Source organism: Phascolarctos cinereus, unplaced genomic scaffold (genome assembly GCF_003287225.1).
Source record: "Phascolarctos cinereus isolate Bilbo 61053 unplaced genomic scaffold, phaCin_HiC Scaffold_5;HRSCAF=322, whole genome shotgun sequence".
Taxonomy (NCBI): Eukaryota; Metazoa; Chordata; class Mammalia; order Diprotodontia; family Phascolarctidae; genus Phascolarctos; species Phascolarctos cinereus.
In genome coordinates this window covers 257,953,888-257,976,388 of record NW_027555958.1, presented here as the reverse complement: position 1 = coordinate 257,976,388, position 22,501 = coordinate 257,953,888, and the positions used below count along the sequence as shown (strand labels likewise).

The window sequence follows — 22,501 nt, the reverse complement described above, 5'->3', positions numbered from 1 at the left end:
CACTAGACCATGCCATCATCATCCTATATTTCTCTTCTCTTTCTCAGCCAAATCCTTTGAAAAAGCTGTCTATGCTCACTGCCTCCATTTCTTTGACTGTCACTCACTTCAATCTGGTTTCTAAACTCATCACTCAACTGAAATAGATTTTTCCAAATTTACCAATACTACCAATCACCAAATATTAATATTTTCTCAATCATAATTCTTCTTGACCTATCTGCTGTATTTGACTCTCCTCTGGACATTCTCTCCTCTCTGGGTTTTCTTGACACTATTCTCTCCTGTTTTAGCTGCTACCTCTTTGACTACTTTCTCTCTTTTTCTCGGTAGCATCATCAGCTCCCACGGGTTTATCTTTGATCTCTATACAGATATCTCTCAGATCTATATATCCGTCCCAATCCTTCCCCTGAGCTTCAGTCCTTCGTTGCCACTTACCATTTCAAACTGGATGTCCTAAAGACATCTTAAACTCAACATGTCTAAAACTGAACTTATCCCTTACCCTGGATCATTTGCTTTTCCAAACTTCCAAATTTCTGTGGAAGACACTACCAGGATGCCAGTTTCCCATACCGTCAACATTATCCTGGGGCTTTCATTCCCCACACATTCAATCAAGTGGTGGGCTTGGGGAGGCTATAAGCTGATGTTCCTCAGGGTCCATCTTCTGAATGAGACTTCTCGTGATCCCCCCAACTGCTAGTGCCCTGCCTCCCAAACTACCTTTTATTTAACTACTGTATAGATGTACATATACATATACACACACACACACACACACACACACATATATATATGTATATATATACGTGTGTGTGTGTGTATATATATATATATACGTGTGTGTATATATGTGTGTGTGTATATATATATGTGTGTGTATATATGTGTATATGTATATATATATGTACACACATACACATATATATGTATTTATTAACTTTATGCTGTATATATTTTTATATGTATTTGTCATATAAATCCCAGGTAAGCTCCTTGTGAGTAGGGACTATTTCACTCATTGTGCTTGTAACCCCAGCACCTAGTACTTTGCATGGTGGCTAGAGCCCACAGTAGGTGCTTAAAAATACTTGTAGTTTGACTTATTTTCAAACTAAGCAAAAAACAAAGTAGGAAAGAATTGTTAGCCTCCAACCTTCATATCTGAACTCCTATCTTTATAGCATATCCATTGTCTTCATACCTTGTGCCTCTTGTTAGCACAAAGCTTTCCACCCCACCAATAACCGGTCTTCCTTGTCTGAAACTGCTATATAAATGCTAGTTTGTGGGTCTCTTCTTTTGCTTAGCTATAAAGCACTTAGTTTAATACTGTCATTATTGTAATTAATTATTGTGAATCCATCTTATTCTGGGGTTTTTTATTCTGTAGGTGTTTATGGCTTGTTTAAAATGGTTTTTTTTCAGAGGTAGCTTTTTAAAATTTTCTATTTTTGTTCTGTTAATCTCCGTACTTTATATTTTTGTAGAGATTCATCCATTTCATTAAATTGCCAATTTTGTTAGCTTATAATTAGGGAAAATCATTCACAATTTTCTTTATTTCTTCACTTATGATCCCCCCCCCATTTTTTATACTGACCACTTGGTTTTTTTCTTTCATTAAAATCAGACTAATGAATGGTTCAGCTACTTCATTATTGTTCCTCCCCCCCCCCATTTTATTTATCAATCGATGCTTTTTTCCCTTTCATTTTTTTAAACTCTGAGGTTAAGAATTATTATTTTGGTAAAATTTTTTTTTGTCATCTAGGTTGTTTGATGTTGTATGCTCAATTACTTATCTATTCTTTCTCTTTTTTGATGAAATTTCTTGGATATAAAATTTCCCCTAAAGACATGCTTTGGCTGAATCCCAAAAATTTGTCACGTTGTCTCATTGCTATCATTTTCTTGGATAAAATTTTCTGTTGTTTCTATGATTTGTCCTTTAGCCCATGGATAATAAAGTTATTTAATATCTAATTGATTTTAATCTTTCCTTTAGCATCCCTTTACTGAATATACTTTTTATTGCATTATAGTCAGTAAAGGGCGCATTTAATATTTATGTTTTTCTGCATTTGTTAGCAAGGTTTTTATGTATCCATGCTTATCTCCTAAGTTAACTTCTTCCTGTTAGCAGGGAATCAGAGAAACACCAGTCCATCTGGTGCTGGTCCCCTAGCCTTGCCTCTTCCCACTTGTAGGGGACTCTTTTTGCTTGCAGGAGATCAAAGACATCAATTCACGCTGTGTTTGTCTCCTGGGCTAGCCTCATTTTGCCAGCAGGGATTCTCATTCTCTCTCTCTCTCTCTCTCTCTCTCTCTCTCTCTCTCTCTCACACACACACACACACACACACACACACACACACACACACACACCATCTTGGGTCAGTTGGGTTGGCTTCTTTCTGTCAGAGACAGATCAGAGCAATACCAATCCATTACATGCAATCTCTTGTGCTGGACTCTTCTTGATAGCAAGGCATCAGAGAGATGCCAGTCTATCCTAATCAGGTCTTCTGTTCTAGCTTATTCTTTCCAGCAGGAGATCAGAGAGATGCCATTCCTTCATGTGCCAGTCCCCTAGGCCAGCCTCTTCTTGATTTCAGGACACAGAAGGATGCTATTCCACAGTGTGCCAGTATCCTGACCTGTCTTCTTTCTGCCAGCAGGGGATCAGAGAATCACCATTCTATCCTGTGATGGACTCCTGAGCTGGTCACTTCCCTCTTTCAGGGGGACCTTCCTACCTGTAGTGGACAGATAGATGCTATTCCATACTGGTCCCTCTGCCTATCTTTTGGATTAGCCTGATTGCAAGTACAAGAAGGATGTCTTTTCATTAGTTCCTCACCCTCTCTGGGCCCCTCGCCTGAGCTGCCTACTGACACCCTGAGAGGACTCTACCCTGATGCTGAGCCCCTAGAGATATTAATAATTTACCTGAACTCATTCATCAGTGATTAACTAAGTCCCGTCCAGTCATGCCCTTTTCATCCCAGTGATCCTGAAACCTCAGGTGTTATTCAAACCCCATTCTTCATCTCCTACCATCCCTTATTCCCATCCTCCTCAACCCAAACTCCCCCCCACAAATGTCACACTCTTCCACTGTGTTCTCTAGAATACTTGCTTGGTAGGCAACAAACTTGCTTTCATCTTAAATCATTTTCTTTCCCACTTGTCATCTTCTGGCTCTCACTGAGACTTGATTCCTTCCTCCTGACACAGCTTTCAGCACTGGTTGCTCTACTCTTTCTACAACAGGTTTCATTCCCCTCAACTAAAGGTGGAAGAGTTGCAATATTCTTTGTTCCCCATTGCCACTTCCATGCTTTTCTTCTACTTTCATCACTCCTTCTTTAAGGTTCACAGTCTTTCTCTCCTTTCCAATTCCTGCTCCCATACTAGGAGATTCAACATACATAATGATACACCCTCAAACATACATGACCACCTAGTTTCTCAATTCACTAATTTCTCATGACCTTCTTCTCAACTCCACTTCAGCTACACACAGAAATAGTTTATAATCATCCACAAATACTCCATTTCCATTTTGAACATTGAAATTCCCTTATCTGATCACAATCTATTATCATTTGACCTCTCCCTCTGTTTTACAACCCTGAACTCTAAATCCCTTAAACCCCCTAGTTCCTTCCCTGACTATCATCCCTGAATACACTCTCTTCCCTTCCCCATCTGGACCCCTTAGTGAATCAGTTCAACTCTATATTACCTTGAATCCATTTCTCCCCTATCTTTCTGCAAATCTGGTCCTGCCAAGCCTCAGCCCTGGATTACTTCTGCCATCACTGCTGCTAATATGTTGCTAAAGAAATATGGAGAAAATCGGAAACCACAGTGACTGAATCCACTACAATTTTTATCATGTTATCTCACCTTGGCCCTCACCGAAATAAGATAATCCTTTTACACCTCCCTTATTGATTTACTAATGGGGTTTCTCTAAACCTTTTTATCCCTCCTCAGTCTTCCCATAGGTCCCCTTCCCTTAGCCTCAGCTAAGAACCTTTTCTCATATTTCACTGAAAAAATTGAGATCGTCCACTGAGAGTTTCATCTTTTCCTCTCCTCCTCAACTCAAACTCCCAAATATGCCATGCCATAATTTCCTCCTTCACCTCATCTCACATGATGCCCTTCTTGTTGTCAGGGCAAACCTTTCTACATAAGGAAGTGATCCCATCTTCTCCAATAGATGGTCCTTTCTATCATCTCTTACTTACCTTCACTCTTCCCTTGTCTACTGGCTGCTTCCTTACTGCCTACAAATATGTCCATATTACCCCATTTTCACCCCATAGGCTATCAATTCCCTATGTCTCCTCTCTTTTGTGGCTTAACTCTTGCCAAGGCAGTATACAAAGATTTCTCCGCTTCTCTCCCCTCCCTCCCCCCTTTAATTCTCTGCAGCCTGGCTTCTGATCTCATCATTCAACTGAAATAGTTCTTTCCAAAGTTACTGATGATCTCTTAACTGCCAAATCTAATGGCCTTTTCCCAGTCTTCAACCTTTTTGACCTTTCTGCAGCCCTTGACACTGTTAATCACCCTTTTATCATTGATAGTCTCTTCTACCTAGGTCTTCAAGACACTATTCTCTCCTGGTTCTTCTCCTACCTCTAAGTCTCCTTTGCTGGATCCATGTTATGCACTTAACCACAGGGCTCTGTCCTGGACCCTTTTTTTCCCTCCCTCTATATTATTTCATTCCCATGAATTCAATTATTATCTCTGTGGTGATGATTCTTAAATCTACTTATCCACCCCTAACCCTTCTGTTGACCTCCAGTTTCACATCTCTGAGGGCTCATTCTACAACTTAAATTGAAACATCCCAGACATTTTATATTTTTATGGGCCTGGAATTCTCTTCCTCTTCATCTCTGCCTCCTGGCTTCTTTTAAGTCCCAGATAAAACTTTATCTTCTACAAGAAGCCAATCCTAATCTTTCATAATTCTGGTACCTTTTCTCTTTTGATTATCTCCAATTTATTTGTCGAGTTTTGTGTGATCCTGACTGTGGTTCTTTGTTTAAAGGCTTTCTTTTTGACTGCTGGCAATATATTTTTCTTTCATTTGGAAGCTCTGGATTTTAAGGTTTCTTTCAGAAAGTGATATGTAGATTTTTTCCTATTTTCACTTTGCTCTCTGCTTCTAATAGTTCTGGAGTTTTATGCTTTTGTGGAATATGACATCCAGGATTTGTTGTTTTAGTTTTCAGGTAGTATAATGACTATTAGAGTCTCTCTCCTTTACCTGTTTTCGAGGACAGTAGTTTTTGACAGGAGATAACTTTTCTTCTATTTATTCACACTTTGGATTTTATTTCAATGTTTCTGTTGTCTTACAGAGTCACTGATTTCTCTTTGATTCATTCTGTTTCAATCTGTTACTTAGGCAAGATTCTTCATCTTTTGTAGTATGTTGTTTATTTGCATTCTAAATCCTTTTTGCTAGAGTTTTTGTTTCATTTATGATGTCCTTTTTTATTACTTGTTTTATCTCTTCCAGGAATTATCTTTAGACAATTACCTTCCAGGAATTGATTTAATGGACAAGTCATACCTTCGTCTGAGGCTCTGCCAGTAGTCACTGTGAGTTATTCTCTTTCCTTAGGCTTGGATCATGGACAGCTTTGGATGCATAAAATTTCTTACTATTGGTGTCTTCTGCTTATTCACATCTCAACCTTAGTTTCCTGAATTTACCAGCTCTGACTGTACCTCCACATTTTGGTGGAATGGTGAGCCCTGTTTGTTTTTGTAATTTCTAATACATAGTGAAACAGTGGATAAAAGAAAAGGGGAATGACCTATTGCTGTCTATAAAATATAAATACTGCTATGAGAATACATAGGATATACTAGGGAGCTAGCAGGAAGAAAAACTGGGCTAAATGTGGCCATCTGAAGCTGATACTGGTATTTGACTGATAGAGCTATAAAATGAAATAAAATCAATTAAGAAGGCTGGAGATTTAAAGAAAGGCAAAAACATGAACCTTTCCCTCAGAGCTCACATTCTAATGGGAGAGATAAAAATGTGAATAACTTAGGGAAAACTGGAAAGCAGTGTGGAAGAACTTAGATTTAAACCAACATTTTACACCCTACTTCACAATAAATAAAAAATGACCTTAACGTAAAAGAACATGCCATAAAAGGAAAATAGATCATATGCCTATAGGTAGGCACCAAATGCTATAGCATCTAAATTTTTAAAGGAAAAGTAAATGAATTACAGGTGGAAATTGCTTGTATTAATATACTATAATAGTTTTAGATAATTAGAAAATTTAGATAAATCTAAACAAAAATAAATAAGAAAGAAGTTAGGGAGCTGAATAGAATCTTAAATATAAGCTATATATATATATATATATATATATATATATATATATATATATATATATATATATATAGAGAGAGAGAGAGAGAGAGAGAGAGAGAAGAGAGATCTATATCTGTAGAAAACTGAATGGGAATAGAAATGAATATACTTTTTTTCTCAGTGGTACATGGTATCTACAAAAATTGACCATATTATTAGGGCATTGTCAAATTTACAAGATTACAAGTCATTCCCCAACTGAAAAATAGTCAAAGAATATGAACACACAGTTTTTTGATGAAGAAATCAAAATTATATATAGTCAAATGAAAAAATACTCTAAATAACTATTGATTAGAGAAATGCAAATTAAAACAACTTTTGAGATATCTTATAACTATCAGATTGACTAAAATGATAGAAAGTGGAAAGTGACAAATTGTTGGAGGAAATATAGAAAAATTAAGACACCAATTCACTGTTGTTAGAACTGTAAAATGATCCAACCTCTTTGGATAGCAATCTGTAATTATCCCCAAAGTGTTATGAAACTGTGTATACCCAGTAATACCACTATTAGGTTTGTTTCCCAAAGTGATTAGGGAAAAAATAATTTATGTGTTCTAAAATATTTATAGTAGCTATCTTTGTGGTGACAAAGAATTGGAAATTGAGGGGAATAGCTAAACAAGTTGTGGTATATGATTGTGATGGAATACTACTGTGCTATAAGAAATGATTAGCTGGTTGATTTTAGAAAAACATGGAAAGACTTGACTGAAATAATGAAGAGTGACATGAGCAGAACCATGAGAACATTGTACATAGCAACAGCAATATTGCTTTAAGAACAAATTTGAACAACTAAGTCATTTTGACTATTATAAATATTCAGATCAACTATAAAGGACCTATGAAGAAAGATGCTATCCACATCCAGAGAAAGAACTGATAAATAGAAGAATATACACACATTTTTGTGTCTAATGGTAGCTTTCTCTAGGGAAGAAGGGAGAAAAAAATGCATAGCAGAGAACAAAAGAAAACTTAGAAGGAAGCACAGAAAAGCTGGGTAGTTTTGAAAATGATGTATAGTATTTAATACATAGTTTTCAAAGAAAAATGTGAAATGGAAATTCATGGTTTTATATTGAATCTTATTTTTATGTTGTGCTGTGTATGTGGAAATGTTCTTTTTTTGTCTTTTTGTATTAAAGTTCAAAACAAATAATTTTTTAAAATAAAAAAATAAAAAAAAATAAAGAGAAAATTTTAAAAGGCTATTATCTAGGAGATGTATTCTTTTAAAAATGCTATTTTTTATATTACCAAATTTCCCTAGTATCCCTCCCTAACCTTTCACAGAGAGCCATCCTATATAACAAATAATATTTTAAAGAAAAAATGAAAAAAGTAGAACATCCCCCCCGCCCCAGCAAAACTGACCAATGCATCAAAAAAGTATGAAAATATGTGCAATGTACCACACTTGTGGACCTCTTACCTCTGCAAAGGAGTGGGATGTCTTCTTCAGAGCCATACTTGTTCTTTGTAATTTTGCAGCATTTACTTTTGATTATCTTGTGGCTGTTATTCTTTTCATTTACATTAATAATTGTGTATATTGTTTTCTCAGCTCTCCTTACTTTAATTTGTTCTTTTTCTAGTTTTTTTAGTTGTATGCCCAATTCATTGATCTCTTTTTTGTATTTGCTCTGCTTACTTTAAAAAGGTTCTTGTAAGTCTTTTCATGTTTCTCTATATTCATCATATCTGTCATTTCTTATAGCACAGCAATAAGCCATTACATGTATATACCACGATTTTTTTTCCATTCTCCCACCAATGGGCATCTAATTGTTTCCAGCATATCATAAACTATCATTAAAAATGTTGTTATAAATATTTTGGTGCATATAAACTTCTTATCAATTGTTTCCTTGTGGTATAAGCCTACTACTGGAATGTCTAGGTCAAAGGGCAGGGGCATTTTATTCACTTTATTTGTATAATGCATATTGCTTTCTAAATGACTGTACTGATTCACAGCTCCACCAATAATGCATTAATATGCCTATCTTTCCTCAACCCTTCCAACATTAGCTATTACAATTTTATACCATCTTTGCTAATTTGAAGGGTGTGAGGCAAAAGCTCAGAACTGGTTTGATTTGCATTTCTCTTAACAGTGATCTGGAACATTCTTTTATATGGTAATTAACAGTTTGCTATTCTTCTTTTGAGATGTTTGTATCTTTTGATTTTTTATGTACAAAGGAATGACTTTTGGTCATATGTACATAATATATATATATATATATATATATATATATATCAACATGTCATAAATATCATAATAATATTATAGTGAATATTGTAAAATTACAAAGAAATATAGCCCTAAAGAGATATGAGAAGAAACTGCACCCCCAAGTCTTTTGGATAGGATCAAAAAGTGTATATATTTTCATAATTTTAGTTATATTGATTGACTATTTCCCTTCTTCTTCCTCTGCCTTCTTTCTTCTGTTGTTGCTTCTTTTACATCCTTTTGCTGGTTAACTTTACTCTCTTTAAAAAATGGTTTGTTATATGGGATTACCTCATGAGAGAGGGGAAAGAGAAAAATAAAGGGGGCAATCCAGGCAATATAAAAATAGAAGACATCAAAACATGTTTTTTTAAAAAAAAGATGAATATAAGAGGGTGACATGGTCCTATAAAAACAGTGTCAGGAGTCCTAAAGGTCAAAATGAGCTGAGGCTTGTGAAAAAAGCTAACAATAACAAAGATGAAGTGGGGGGTGTTATAAAAGAAGAAAAAGGAGGATCAAAGAAGGACTATCACTCTAAATAGTGGTAGAAGAGATGGTTAAAACTGACCACAGAGAGTAAGCATCTACACTTGCTCTTTTGCTTCTATTTTCTGTACCTTCGCATTGGAATTAAAAGAACAAAAATGGCTAAGAGGGAGCTGATACCCCAAATCATTACTGCATAGTAAAGGCAAAACTTGGCTGCCCTTGATGAATTTGTTTTCATTGGAACCAGAAGAAATATATCCTCAAGGACAGAAAAACTGGTAGATGTTATCGCTGAGCCACTCTCAGTGATATTTGAAAAATCAGAGACTTCCAGCCAGGACAGATCATCTGTTTAGATCAATCTGTTTAGACAGATTATCTAAACAATGTTATTCTGCCCAGCTCCCACAAACTCACTGCAGCAAAACTCTAAAATTTGTACCATAATAAGTAATGACCAAGAAATAAAATGAAAAATCCCAAGAAGTGATTTCTTTCACCCCAGAACTGTACATAAAGCCAAACTCACGGCTTTCATTTTGCCTATGGGTAATAGTAAAGGGATCTGCCAGCAAAACCAGCACTAGTTCAGGCACACTCCCAGTGTGTGATTAGTGACTGACATATGTACCTGCCAGGCTCTACGTCCAGAGGCAGAAAGAGTCAGAAAGCCTTAGAGTGATCAAAAACCCCCAGAATGGAGATACTGGAAGCCAGAAGGAATTGGCAGTAACCAGAATGGCACAGAAGCACCGAACTGGGGTATCTCAGACAGCCACAGACTCCAAGATCTCCTGCACTCTGTCTTGAGATGCTATAGAAGGTGGTGAAGATACAATGCTCTGCACCTTAAAGATTTAAGGGTGACCCAATTCTGGGAGATGGAGGTTAGTGTAGGAACCCAGGGTGAGATCAACCAGGGCTGAGCGCTCTACTCTAAAAGAATGCAAAGATTGGCGCCGGCACAAAACCTCAATTCAGAAACTAAAGTTGGAGAGATAAGTAAATCAAAGAAAATGCTAACTAGTACCAAAAAATTCTATAGGTCTAAAGATCCCCCAAAGTGAGAGAGTATCTGCAAATGATGACTTAAAAAATTATTGTTTACAATGACTATGTGAAAACTGGGAAATAATGAAGAGAGAAAAAATGAAAAAGTGATTAAAAGGGAAAAAAAGGGAAGAAGATCAAAGAACTAGAATCCAAGGGGGTACACATCAAATGGGGAAATGGATGAACAAAATGTGGCACAGAAATGCAATGGAATATTATTGTGCTGTAAGATATAATGAAAGCATTTCTAAACTGGTGAACAATGAAGGGAACAGAACCAGGAAGACAATTTATACAAGGATAATAACACTGTAAAGAAAAACAACTTTGAAAGACTCAAAAGCAACGACTAACCATGTTTTCAGAAGACCTAGAAGCATGTTAGATAGAGAGATGATAGACTCAAGGTGAAGGAAGACCTAAATTTTTGGACATGGCCACTGTGTGAATTTTTCCTTAACTCTGCTTATTTCTTACAAGGGTTTTTTTTTCCTGCCTTTCTTTTGTGTTTTAATTGGGGGATAATACTGATGCTAAAAAAATAAAATGCCTCTGAAACATTTTTAAAAGGTACAGAAGAGAACCAAACAAATGTCAGAAGAAAGCACAGAGAAGCAGGGCAGTTCTAAAAGTAATGTGAAGAAATTATTATATGCTTTTTTAAAAAGTAAGTTGTATGAAATAAAAACTTAGTTTCACACACAATCCTCTTTTTGTATTCTTCTGTACACATGTGCTCTTTTTCTGGTGTTAAAGTTCATGATAAAAAATTTAAATACAAAAAGATCATAGAGAATGTGAAGGATACTATAATATCAGAAAAGGGCAAACAGGTCATGTTACATTAGCCTTATTTCCTTTTGTGATAGCATAACTAAACTGATATATTGAGGGAATGGTCTAGATATAGTCTTCCTAATATTAGCAATTTGATAGAGTATCTCATATCATTCTTGCAAAAAGGATGAAGAGATGGGATTAAATGGTAGTAGACCTTTCTACAATTAAATGGATTCAGATACTGACTGAATGTCCAGACTCATTAATGGTCTAATGTTAATTTCACAGGTCTCCATTGGGGTGCACCATGGATCTGTATACTTTGACTTTATGCTTTATATATTTGTATCAGTGACATAGATGAAGACATTGTCAGTATGCTTATCAAATTTACATTTGACACCAAACTGGGAGAGTTAGGTAACACAATGGAAGATTGTTCTAGTGGATTCGGTTTAATATAATATAATGAAATATGGAGAAGGTAAAAGGATAAGAATACAATTCTTATTTGGAGCTCTGCTCTGCATTACTTGGTCACTGTGTGGGGGTACATAGTTGATTATGTATAGTCCTGTTGTTTTCACGCATATATATGGTAAATTCAATTCCAGAATGGGAAAATAGCAAGTTTAGAATCAATTATAAATTTTTTTTCCTCTCAGGCTACAAACTCTTTCTCTTAAAGGAGACAACTAGGTTCAAATTATCACAGTCATCATTAATAAAATTAAGCGTAGATTAAAACCAAGACAACTAGGTGACTCAGTGGATAGAGTGCTCAACCTGAAGTCAATAAAACTGGCTTCCCAGCTGTATGAACCTGGGCAAGTCACTTAATCTCTCTGTGCCTTAGTTTCCGTATCTGTAAAAGGGGGACAATACTCCCAGGGTTATTGTGAGAATAAAATGAGATAATATTTGTAAAATAGGTTGCAAATCTTAAAGTGTTATGTTATTAGTTATTATTCTCATAGATTTCAAGGCTGAAAAGAACTGATACAATACAAGGGAGAGAGAACCTAATGGATAGTGTTGAATTTGTTGTCTGGGGTGTGATTCAAATATTACCACTAGCTGTGTGAACACTGGCAAATCACTTAACCTCTCTGAGACTCACTTACTTTATCCGTAAAATGAAGGAGTTGACTAAACTGTCTCCAAGTTTCTTCAAGTTTCAAATCTAAGACATGGAGTACTGCAGAAAATATTACTTAACTTTTCCTAGTCCAGGGTCAATTTCACCACTGTGACATTAGAGCCACTAAAATGTTTTCCTTTTACCCTCCTTACCATGTAATTAATCCTTGTAATGTGGCAAATCAGGATGGTTGTCTATATAAGTTCTTTCATATTTTTAGCTATTTATTGAAAGAATAGGTTTTCTGGCTTGGACTAAATAGTCTGGCTGTTCATATGGATTAAATTCAGTCAAGGAAACAGATATCAAATATTTACCTAGTCATTTCCCTCTCCTTCTCCTGTGCTGTGGGTACTAAAACATCCAAATGAGTAAGTCAGGTGGCTAGCTGAGTTGGTAGGCAGCATGGAGATGATTATGAATCATTCAAACATTTATCAGAAAAACTCTTTTTAAGGAAGAATCCTGTGTAATGGCCAACAAGCATTTTTAAAGTACCTAACATGTTACACAGTATACTAGATGCATGTGATCCAATGTGAAACAGAGAAAAAGTTCACCATTCTACAACTGCAGAAACAAAGCTACCTGTAAATCTTGCTAATCAGCCCTCTGCTAGCCCTCACATGACTAAGTTTAGCACTCAGAACATCATCATTAGGTAAAACAAACATTTAGAAGACCTGAATCCTGTTGTCAAGGAGCTTACAGTTTAATTGGGGGAGATAGGACATAAAAGAAGATTAATACTGTGAGACCCTGCACTAAAGTTCTGCTTTTATCACCATAATATGGAGGCAGTCTTAAATTTTTCAGTGGAAATGAGCTCAAGAAGGATAGAATGCTCTCAAGAATGAAATGCTGAAGACAAAAACAGAAACAACTAAAAGGACGAAGAAAGTAAGGAACTATGTAAAGAAAACAGTGAGATTGCATCATAGAAGTCATTAACCAACTTAATTTTTAAAAGAGATGTACAGCAGATAGGAAAGGAAAGGTAACGAAGTATGAATACAAAAGGTTGGCCCTGTCCTACAAAAATAGTGTCTGGAGTGCTCAGAATGAGCTATGAACATGAATGAGCTCAAAATCAAATTACCCAGCACTCCAAGCACTTCAGGGCTGATAGCCTCATTAGAACTGACACATGTGATAGTTGAGCCTCAGACTAGCAGAACATATGGTTGTTTGGTTCCACATCACAACTTTCTAGCTCTTGGTTTTTGTTTCTATAAAAAAGAAAAAGACAATGAGTCGAGGGTTTGAACTGGAGTCGTATAAGCTACAAGGTTAAGAAAATGTCAAGCTCACTATATTTTTGGCTTGCCTCCAATTCTTAGCTTGAACCAAGGGAAATAGTTTCTCTTTCTTTAAAGGCATATGGTGTTTTCCTCTCTCCATGCAATTTTATATATATAATATTTTATATATTATATAATGCAATATTACAATTCATATAAAATATTTTATATTATAATATATAGCAAGTATATGCACATATAAACTTGGCTAATGAACTAAAATAGTTTTCACTGGTTATATACACAACCACACACATATACATACACACACACATATGTTTGTATGTATACGTACACTAAATAACCACCTAAAAAGCATAAGCATAAAATTAAATGAGGAAATTGAAATTTTCAGTGCTGGTTGAAGTATATGGGAAGGGTCAATGGAAAACAGGAAATGAAAGAACTGACTAGCAAACCAGGAAATTTGGCTTCTCCCTGAAGAAATATGGGTCAGCAATATAGTTCCAGATGTTCTATAGCTTACAATCTGAGCATTTTGTTTGCAGATACTATTTGGGTCCTCCAACAGCTTCACATAATAATTACCCTGAAGTTACCCATTCTACTTTGCTCCTTTTTCTCAGAAATCCATCCAAGTCAAGCATAAGACCACAAGAATGTGGGACCAAATGATGAACCAGGAGCCTTTCATCATGTATACTCTTTTGAGGGCCCTTCCCACCATGCCAAAGTGTGAATTTTCAGCTTCATGAGAAGTGATGCAGTCCACATATCCCCTCACATACACACACATACACCTAATAAGAATAACAAATCCTGGGGCAGCGAGGTGGCCCAGTGGATAGAGCTCCAGCCTTGGAGTCAGGTAGGACCTGAGTTCAAAGCCGGTCTCAGACCAAACACTTGCCACTTACTAGCTGTGTGACCCTGGGCAAGTCACTTAACCTCAATTGCCTTAAAAAAATAACAAATCCTCTACACACACAGAGTAGAAAAAAGAATTTTTAAAGCTGTGTCGGGGCAAGAGAAAAATTAAAGAATAGGACTGTTCCTTGCGGGTTAGATAAGATGATAATAGACAATTTTTTTGTTTGAAAGCAAAACTGTTTAACTTTTAACTGGGTTCTGTTTCTTTCTGTCAAAAAAAAAACACTCTTCAGACTGGGAAGGTAGATTAAAAATGGTTGACAGAAAGCTGGGACATAGAACAAATGAGGAACTAGTAAAAACGCAACAAGATGATGAGTTCAAGTCATCCAGCCCACATGAACAACACCCTAGAACACTAAACAAATTGGTAGAAGTTATTTCTGAAGAACCACCAATGATCAGTGTCCTTGGAAAGATTACAGAGAACAACAGAAATGCTATAGGAGTAGAGAAGGACAAAACTCTGGATTTAAAAAAAAAAAGGAAAGAGGAGACTCTGAAAACTATAGGTCAGTGAGCATAACTTTACTTCCTAAACAACAAAAATAACTCAACAGGTCTCAGAAAGATCTTCCCCTTACTTCTAACTCCCTTGTGACCTAGCTTCCATTCATTCCTCTCAACTGAAGCTGCTTTTTTTCTTCCAGAAATGATCACTTTTTTGCCAAATTCAAGGGCCATTTTTTAGTTCATATCCTTCTAGATATCTCTGCAATGTTTTACACTGATATCTTTATGGGTGCTCCCTTTCCCTGTGTTTTTGTAAAAATACTGTCAGGGAACTCTACCTGTCTGATCCTTCTCAGTCTCCTTCACAGCATCATTTTCCAAATCTCTCCACCAAGACTGTATCCTGGACTCCTGCACACAACATTCTATCTTCTACCTCCACGCCTTTGCATACTCCAAGCTTTTCCTTATACCTGGAATACTTCCTTTGTCTCCTGGAAACCCTGGTTTCTTCAAGGCCACATTTTTTTAATGTGTTTTATCCCCTGAGGTAGAAAGTAACTTCTTGAAGTCATAGTCTGCCTCATTTTTGTCTTTGTATCTCTAGTAAGTAGCATAGCATCTGGCACAAAGCAGAATTTTATTAAATGATTTTTGATTGATTTCTTAACAGGAGAAAACAATGGGCCAAACAAAATAATGTGATATCGGATTCAAAATATTAACTTCACAACTACAGGATGGAAGAAATATGGCTAGATCCAAGTGAAAAAGAACATAGAATTAAAAGATGTCAGAAGTGAAAAGGACCTCCTTGGCCATCTAGTTAGTTCACCCAGTACCAGATAAAGAATCCTCTCTACATCATTCACAATAATTAATTATTCAGTTTTTTGCTTGAAAACCTCCAGTTGGGAGGAAAAAATCTCATTACTTCCTGAGGCAGCCAAGCAGAATTATCTGGAGATTTCAATGGAATGTAAATACTTTATGAGTCAAAGATATGACATGGCAGTCAAAACAGCTAATGTGATTTTCATTAAGAAAAGGTAAAGTGTTCAAAATGAGGGACGTAAATTTTGCTGTATTCTAGCCTGGTCAACCCATATCCAGAATTTCGGATTAAGTTCTAGGAGTTAAGTTTTTAAAAGGACATTTACAAGTTGGAGAATGTCCAGATAAAGGCAACCAATTTGGTTAAAAAAAAAAAGGATCTGAGAGTAGAAAGGCAAGTTGAAGGAACGGAGGATGTTCAGCTAGAAGAAAAATCCTACAGAGGGCATGATGCCTCTTCAGTATTAAAAAGCAGTCATATGGATGAGGAAATGGACTTCTGCTTGTCCCCATAAGAAAGACAGATAAGGAAATAGTCAGATTTAGGCTTGATATAAGAAAAAACTTCCTAACAAGTTTAATTGTCCTCAGGAGGAAGTTGGATCCCTCTCCCTGGAGGAAACCAAGTAGAGACCTGTAACAGAGGTTATAGAGGAATTTTCTGTTTAGACACAGCTTGAAGGGGCCTTCCAGATCCCTTCTAACTCTGATGTTCTTTAAGGGGAAAAAAATCACATTCACAAATTCCCAATGAAACCAGGACATTCATTTAGAGCCTACTTCAAAGCCCTTAACACTTTTTGTAAATAAATAAATTAATGACATAAGGAAAATAAGAGTGCCCTTATAGTAGAACAAAAGTATTAAAAAAAAATACCACTGCTTTTCTACCATCTTTCTACTCTTTGACAGTAGATTTGTGTTTATAAACATAGATGGATGGAATTTAGGTCAATTGGCAGAAGGTAATCATAATTACTCTCATTGTTCAAATCTTCTGCACCAATTTGATAATTGTAATTATGTCCCTTAAGCAGCTAGGTGGAATAGTGAATACGGTGCCAGGCCTAGAGTCAAGAAGACTCATCTTTTTTAGTGCAAAACTGGCCTCAGACCCTATGCGAGTCACTTAATGCTGTTTGCTTCCCTTTCCTCATCTGTGAAATGAGCTGAAGAAGGAAATGGCAAACCTCTCCTGTATCTTTGCCAAGAAAACCCCAAATAGGTTCACAAAGAATTGGACATGACTGAAATGACTGAACAACAACAACAATTATGTTCCTTCTTTTAAACTAAAATAGATCCCAGTTTCAATTTCTTTAACGAATTTTATAAGCAAGCTATTGCAGGATGCCACACGAGATCCCTTCCAGCCTGTACATTCTACACTTTTAAATTACACTCAAGGGAAAAATGGGATTCAATAACTTCTAAGCATTTGTCATTGTTTAGATATGGATACACCCTCTATCAACATAGCTGACATGTCCTCTAAATTAGCAGATGGTGTTCAAGAGTTCCTGTGGATGAAACCCATTCCCATCCCTCCCCCCATCCCCTGCAACCCCGGGCCAGCCTAGTGATGAACCTCTCTGAACTTCTCTAGGCTGGTTTTTAGACAAAAGATTGGCAGGTCCATGAATCAAACAATCAATCAACAATAACTTTTTAAGTTCTTTCTAAATGCCAGGCACTGTTCTAATCACTAGGGATACAAAGAAATGCAAAACAACAAAAGCAGTTCCTGCCCTCAAGGAGATTACTTACTAATGGAGAAGACAGCATGTAAATAGGTACATATAAGATACATACAGAGTAGATGGAAATTGATATGGTAGGGGAAGGCAAAGAACATCAAATAAGCTTGTATTGCTGAATCATGGAGTACACAGAGGGAAGTAAAAATATGAGAACAGCAGAAAGGTAGGAAAGAGTCAAGTTGTGAAGAATTTTAAAGCCAAACAGATGATATTATGTTTGTTCCTAGAAGTTAACAGGGAATGACTGGGGTTAATTGAGTAGGGGAGAGGATTACATAATCAGAGCTGTGCTTTAGGAAAATCATTTTGGCATCTGTGTGGAGAACGCATACTAGTGAGGAGACATAAGGCAGGGAGACTAATTAGAAAGGTGCTGGAACAGTTGTGGCAAAAGGTGATGGAGGCTTGAACTAGTGTGGTGGCTATGTGAATGGAGATACATTGAAGTAGAAATGACAAGATCTGGCAACTGTTTGGACATGTGGAGTCAGTGAGAATAATAAGTTGAAGATGATTTTGAGGTTGCAAACCTAGGATAGTAGGAGGGTAATGATTGTCCTCAACAGGGTAACAGGAAAATATGGAAGAGGGTACGGTTTTGGGGAAATGATGTGTTATTTTTAGACATGTTGAGTTTGAGATGTCTATCAGACATCCAACTTAAGATATCCAAAAGGCATAGACAGGAGACAGACTTGGGAGGAATACTACCGGCATCTATAACTAAATCCATAGGAGCTGATGACATTGCCAAGGGATATAGAAAGAAAAGAGAAGTGAGTCCAGGACAGAGCCTTGGGAGACAGATACAGTCCATGAGCTAAGTAGTTTTTACATTTTAAAATAAAGTTTTAGTGTATTTAAAAATGTAAAAATCATTCTTAGCTACAGGCTATGGGTGTCAGACTGTATTTTGCCCACCCCTGGATAAAAAACCTCAATGATACTTGGGACATCTCTTTCTATTTTGCTGCCCTCTACCCCTTTCACTTTTAACTTTCATTTGTACAGTCTCTCAGATCCCAGAAACAGCCTACTGACCTGAAGTTCACATTGGTTTTGGTTCAGAAAAGTATTTATAGGCCTTGGTTCAAAAAATTTGAGACAGTAGAAGAAGCCCATGAAAAAATCTGGAATTCTCACCATTTGTAGAGGATGAGAAACAGTGCTGAACATTGCCTGAAGACTGAATGGTACAATTCTGCCAGAGATCAGTTGCATGCCCAGGTCCTACGATCCATTGCTAAAAAAAACGAAAACAAAAACAAAAAATTGTATGAATAAAGATGATACTGAAGTACAAAAGAAAAGACAAAGAAATGTAAGAGAAAGTTAGCCTGGCTGGAAAAATAAATAATGTCTACTGTTATGTTTTGGCGAGCAGACATTTTCTAGCAGAATAGGGACAGTAGAGCAGTTATCAAAAATAACCTATTCCTTCTTTGGAGGACAAAATATTATCCTGTCTTTTAGTTCTTCTTCCTCTGCCCCCCTCCCCCACAGAAAACTGGAAAGCTAGGTTCCTGCACAGATTCCTGGGAAAGGAAAAAGGACTAGAAGGAATTAATAATATGATTACTTGGTCATACTTGCAGTTATAGAATTAATGATAAAATGCTTACGGATTTGCCTTGCTCAGATTTTTCTGCATAGGTAAAAATAAAAAAAAACTAATGTGTTTAATTCCTAAGAATCAAAGCTGCTGTGTTTCTTATTCATGAAAACTTCTTTAAAAGGTTTCGTCTTTGTTTAATACAAGTCAAACTTGGTAACCCCTGAACTTAGCCGGCAAAGCTAATTTTAATTTTCCTTTTAAGTCTAAATCAAAATCCTGAAAGATGATTTGGAAACTAGCATTTTCATCTGTAAATTAAGAGTAGTAATATTTGTACTACCTAGCTCACAGAGTTGTGCAAAAAGTATTTTATACATCTTAAGTGAGCAGCTATGCCATTAAATAGATCTGCTAATAATCTCGGGTATTTGAAAAATATTAAAATAGGCTTTCACAAATGTCTCATTTCCTTCCTTCCATATAAAATACCTTCCAGATCTGCACTGAAAAGAGGCACCGAACTTACTGAAGATTTTTATACACAGTTGAAATTACTCATTTATTCTCTACGACTGAAAGGAGGCAGGGAGCCAGGATCTGTAAAATATTCCAGGATTTTTCATTTTGAAAATATGTCCAAATGACAACTTAGTACTTACCAGGAAGGAGAATATTGGCAAGAAGGAGCTAGGTTTAAATAGTGGAATAATAGAGGGGATTATCTTTCTTCCTGGTGTCTCCAAATTCTGACAGGAAGCGTCTGTCAAGTCTGAGCCCTGTCTTTTAGAGGTGGGGGTTGGGGAGCCAGTACTCACACTGACAATAGTGGAGATGAAAAGGAGTACCAGCACTGCTACGTGGAGCACGATGATTCCCAGGAGCAACAGCAGCATTTTGGCGAAAAGAATCTGCGTCTGATCTGCAATGGGAGAGAAATCAGGGATACTGTTGAAAGGACTCCCCAACTGGACGTTCCACAGAGGGCTTGGTTAGGAGGGCCTGTGTGCCTGCTGTATTTGTGTCTCAGATTGAGTTGGAATCTCGCTGAAACTGGGCGGGTCGACCAATGGGCTGGACTGACCTCATCCTGGAGGGGGCAGCAACAGGCTGCCAGGAGAGAGCACTTTTCTCTCTTGGCCTGGGGCCCCGTACTGAAAACAGTGCTTTCTTCCCACCCACCCCTCTCCACCCCCCCTTTTTTTTCTTAAAACAAAACACTTGGTTAGAAAAGCAAGCAAATCTGGAAGGCAAGGGGAGTAAAGACATTTCTAACATGAGAAACAGCCACTCACACCCCAAATGTGTTCTTCAGACGTCAGACACCACCCAAATCTGAGCCCTTATCCTTAGAGGCTCGAGAGAAAGTTCTGGAAGAAGCCTGTAGGCTTTGAGACCCTGCAGACTACCTTTCTGGGTAGTTCCACAAGTAACAAGGATCTTTTCTGCTTAAGGGATGTAAAAGGAGGGGGGGAAAGCTAGGGTCCTGCTTAGATTCCTGGAGAGGAAAAATGAGCTAGAAGGAATTAATTCCTTAAAATGTGTCAAGCACGTGACAAAAAGAAAAAAACTGCAGCTCTTCCATTCTCCTCTCTCTCCCCACTTAATGTAAAATGTTTAGTTTTGAATAGAAAGAAATAATGCTAAAAACCCATTAAATGTCCACTTTTCCAAGCAGTGATTTTGAGGGGAGGTAAGGAATGCATGCAGACTCTGCCTTGCAACCCAGAAAAGAGCTCTTTGAAGCTCTTGGATCTCTCTGTATTCTTCCACGAATTAAACATTATACACAGCAGGTTTGGGGAGGAAAGGATAATATTTAGGTGCTCCTCCTGCTTCTTAGTTTATACGGCTCTCTAATGGGTTGAAACTGGTTACTTTTCATATCCTCAGTTTCTGCAATACACTTTCCCTTTCTGTCTCCATGGCTTGGGTGTTCACCGATTTTTCCAGACCAGTCCTGGCTCATCTTCCAAGTTGCACTGTTTATTTCCATTGCTTGCGACTGAGTGCTCTAATCTAGCCTTTTGCCAATTGCAAGCCAAAATCAGGGTGTGAGCAGGGCAAAATGGCTCTCTAGATCCTCAGACTTGTGGGATCCAGGAGCAGTGCTAAGGTTGGAGTAGAAGAGAAATCTGGTGGGCTTTTATTTTGAGAGGGGAAAGAATAAATGATGAATTAGGCCTGGAAGAGGATGACCTTAGGTCTCTAAAAATTGTAATGTCTTTAAAAACATAATCCCAAGGGAACAGCACATTTCAGTGGAATTCCTAAAAAAAAGAAAAAAAAAAAAACAACTCGCCCTTTCATATACCACTTCCCTAACCTCCTGCTTTCCTCAAGAAAACCCCAGAGTAGAAGAGTGAGAAAATTCAACAAAACCTCTACTGTTATTTGTTAATTTTATCTGACTAGCACCAAAGGAGCTAGGGAAAGGATTACGAGAACAGGTAAGCGGAACAAGCGTAAGGCAGATGACTTCAGTAGGAATTAAGAGAGACATAAGGTAAGGATCATTCTTCCTTGTCTTGCTGTTTTCCTTAACAGGAATAGGAGTCTTCCGATTTCCTTAACAGGAATATATTACCCCGAGAAATAAATGTTGTCCTCCCACCCCTTCATACCTTCATCCCATGCTGAGACCCTTTCTACAGGAAAGAATTAGCAGAAAGGGAGGGCAAGTTTACAATCACAATGTCGCCTTCCCCAGGGTTTACCGGACCACCAACCATAATGGGCTGAAAGACATCTGGAGGGCCCGGCCGCCAATTCTGGAGTTTCGGCATCATTTGTCCCGGGACCCACCCTAGGGATATTCAGATAAGTTCCGTCTGCCTCAGTCTCCTACAAATTCCACTTCAAAAGGAACTTACAGTCTACAAGATTAGTTGTCCCTGCTCCAGGAAGTAGTCCAAATGCAAAGTTGACCCAGGAAATAAAGTCCCTCGGCGATAGCCTAATTTTCTGTTCTAATCCCCAAAGGCAACTGTCTGGAACAGGATGCAAACGAAGTGAGAGGCAAGTAGGAGGCTCTGAGAGTTCGCTTTTAACAGGAACAACGCCCTAATTGTTTTTGGATTAGGGTGTGTCGTTGTGTCAGTTTGTGGAGGGATGGAGGAAGGGAAGAAGACTGTTAGTCGGTTATAAATCGTTTCAGGGAAAACGATGATCAATGGAAAGGCAGCTCTGGGACTTACACTGTCAGACACTCAGATGCGTTCACTGCTCAAACGGGAATTTCTCACCTCACACCTCCCCTCTCCCCGCCCTACCTGGCAGTCAGCATGGAAACCAAAAGTTGACAAATAAATCCTGTGGCGATCCAAAACACCCTCCCCCAAGAGCCACTCCTTCCAGACCCAATGCTTATAGCTTCAGGAAATACACTGGAAAGACAGACAAATGCAACGGCATTTGTCTAGTTTTGGTTCCAATGTTACACCTGTCGGGAAAGAGTTGGGGGCGGATGGGGAGGAGGCCCAGAGAAATTGGGTGGGTGGGGCTCTGTGAAGCTCGAGAGGTCCAGCTGCTTGAGGGTGGGATGCCCCTTCCTGCCA

The 22,501-nt window shown here is 37.6% G+C and overlaps 1 protein-coding gene across 3 annotated transcripts in view; it reads right to left on the bottom strand.

The window, feature by feature from the left end:
- PMP22 (peripheral myelin protein 22) overlaps window positions 1-22,153 on the bottom strand; it is a 109,744-nt gene extending 87,591 nt beyond the window's left edge. Inside the window, exons 1-3 of one of the 3 annotated variants that reach the window (XM_020966626.2) lie at window positions 21,818-22,153; window positions 19,763-19,866; window positions 18,536-18,635 (exon numbers count right to left, since the gene is read on the bottom strand). In XM_020966626.2, the coding sequence (XP_020822285.1) occupies window positions 18,536-18,635; window positions 19,763-19,840 (178 nt within the window). In that variant the 5' untranslated portion in view covers window positions 19,841-19,866; window positions 21,818-22,153. Of the gene's footprint in view, window positions 1-18,535; window positions 18,636-19,762; window positions 19,867-21,568; window positions 21,739-21,817 lie in introns of those variants that run through there. The other 2 variants (XM_020966627.2, XM_078155736.1) reach the window with 2 other exon arrangements.
- Between the last annotated feature and the right edge of the window lie 348 nt (window positions 22,154-22,501).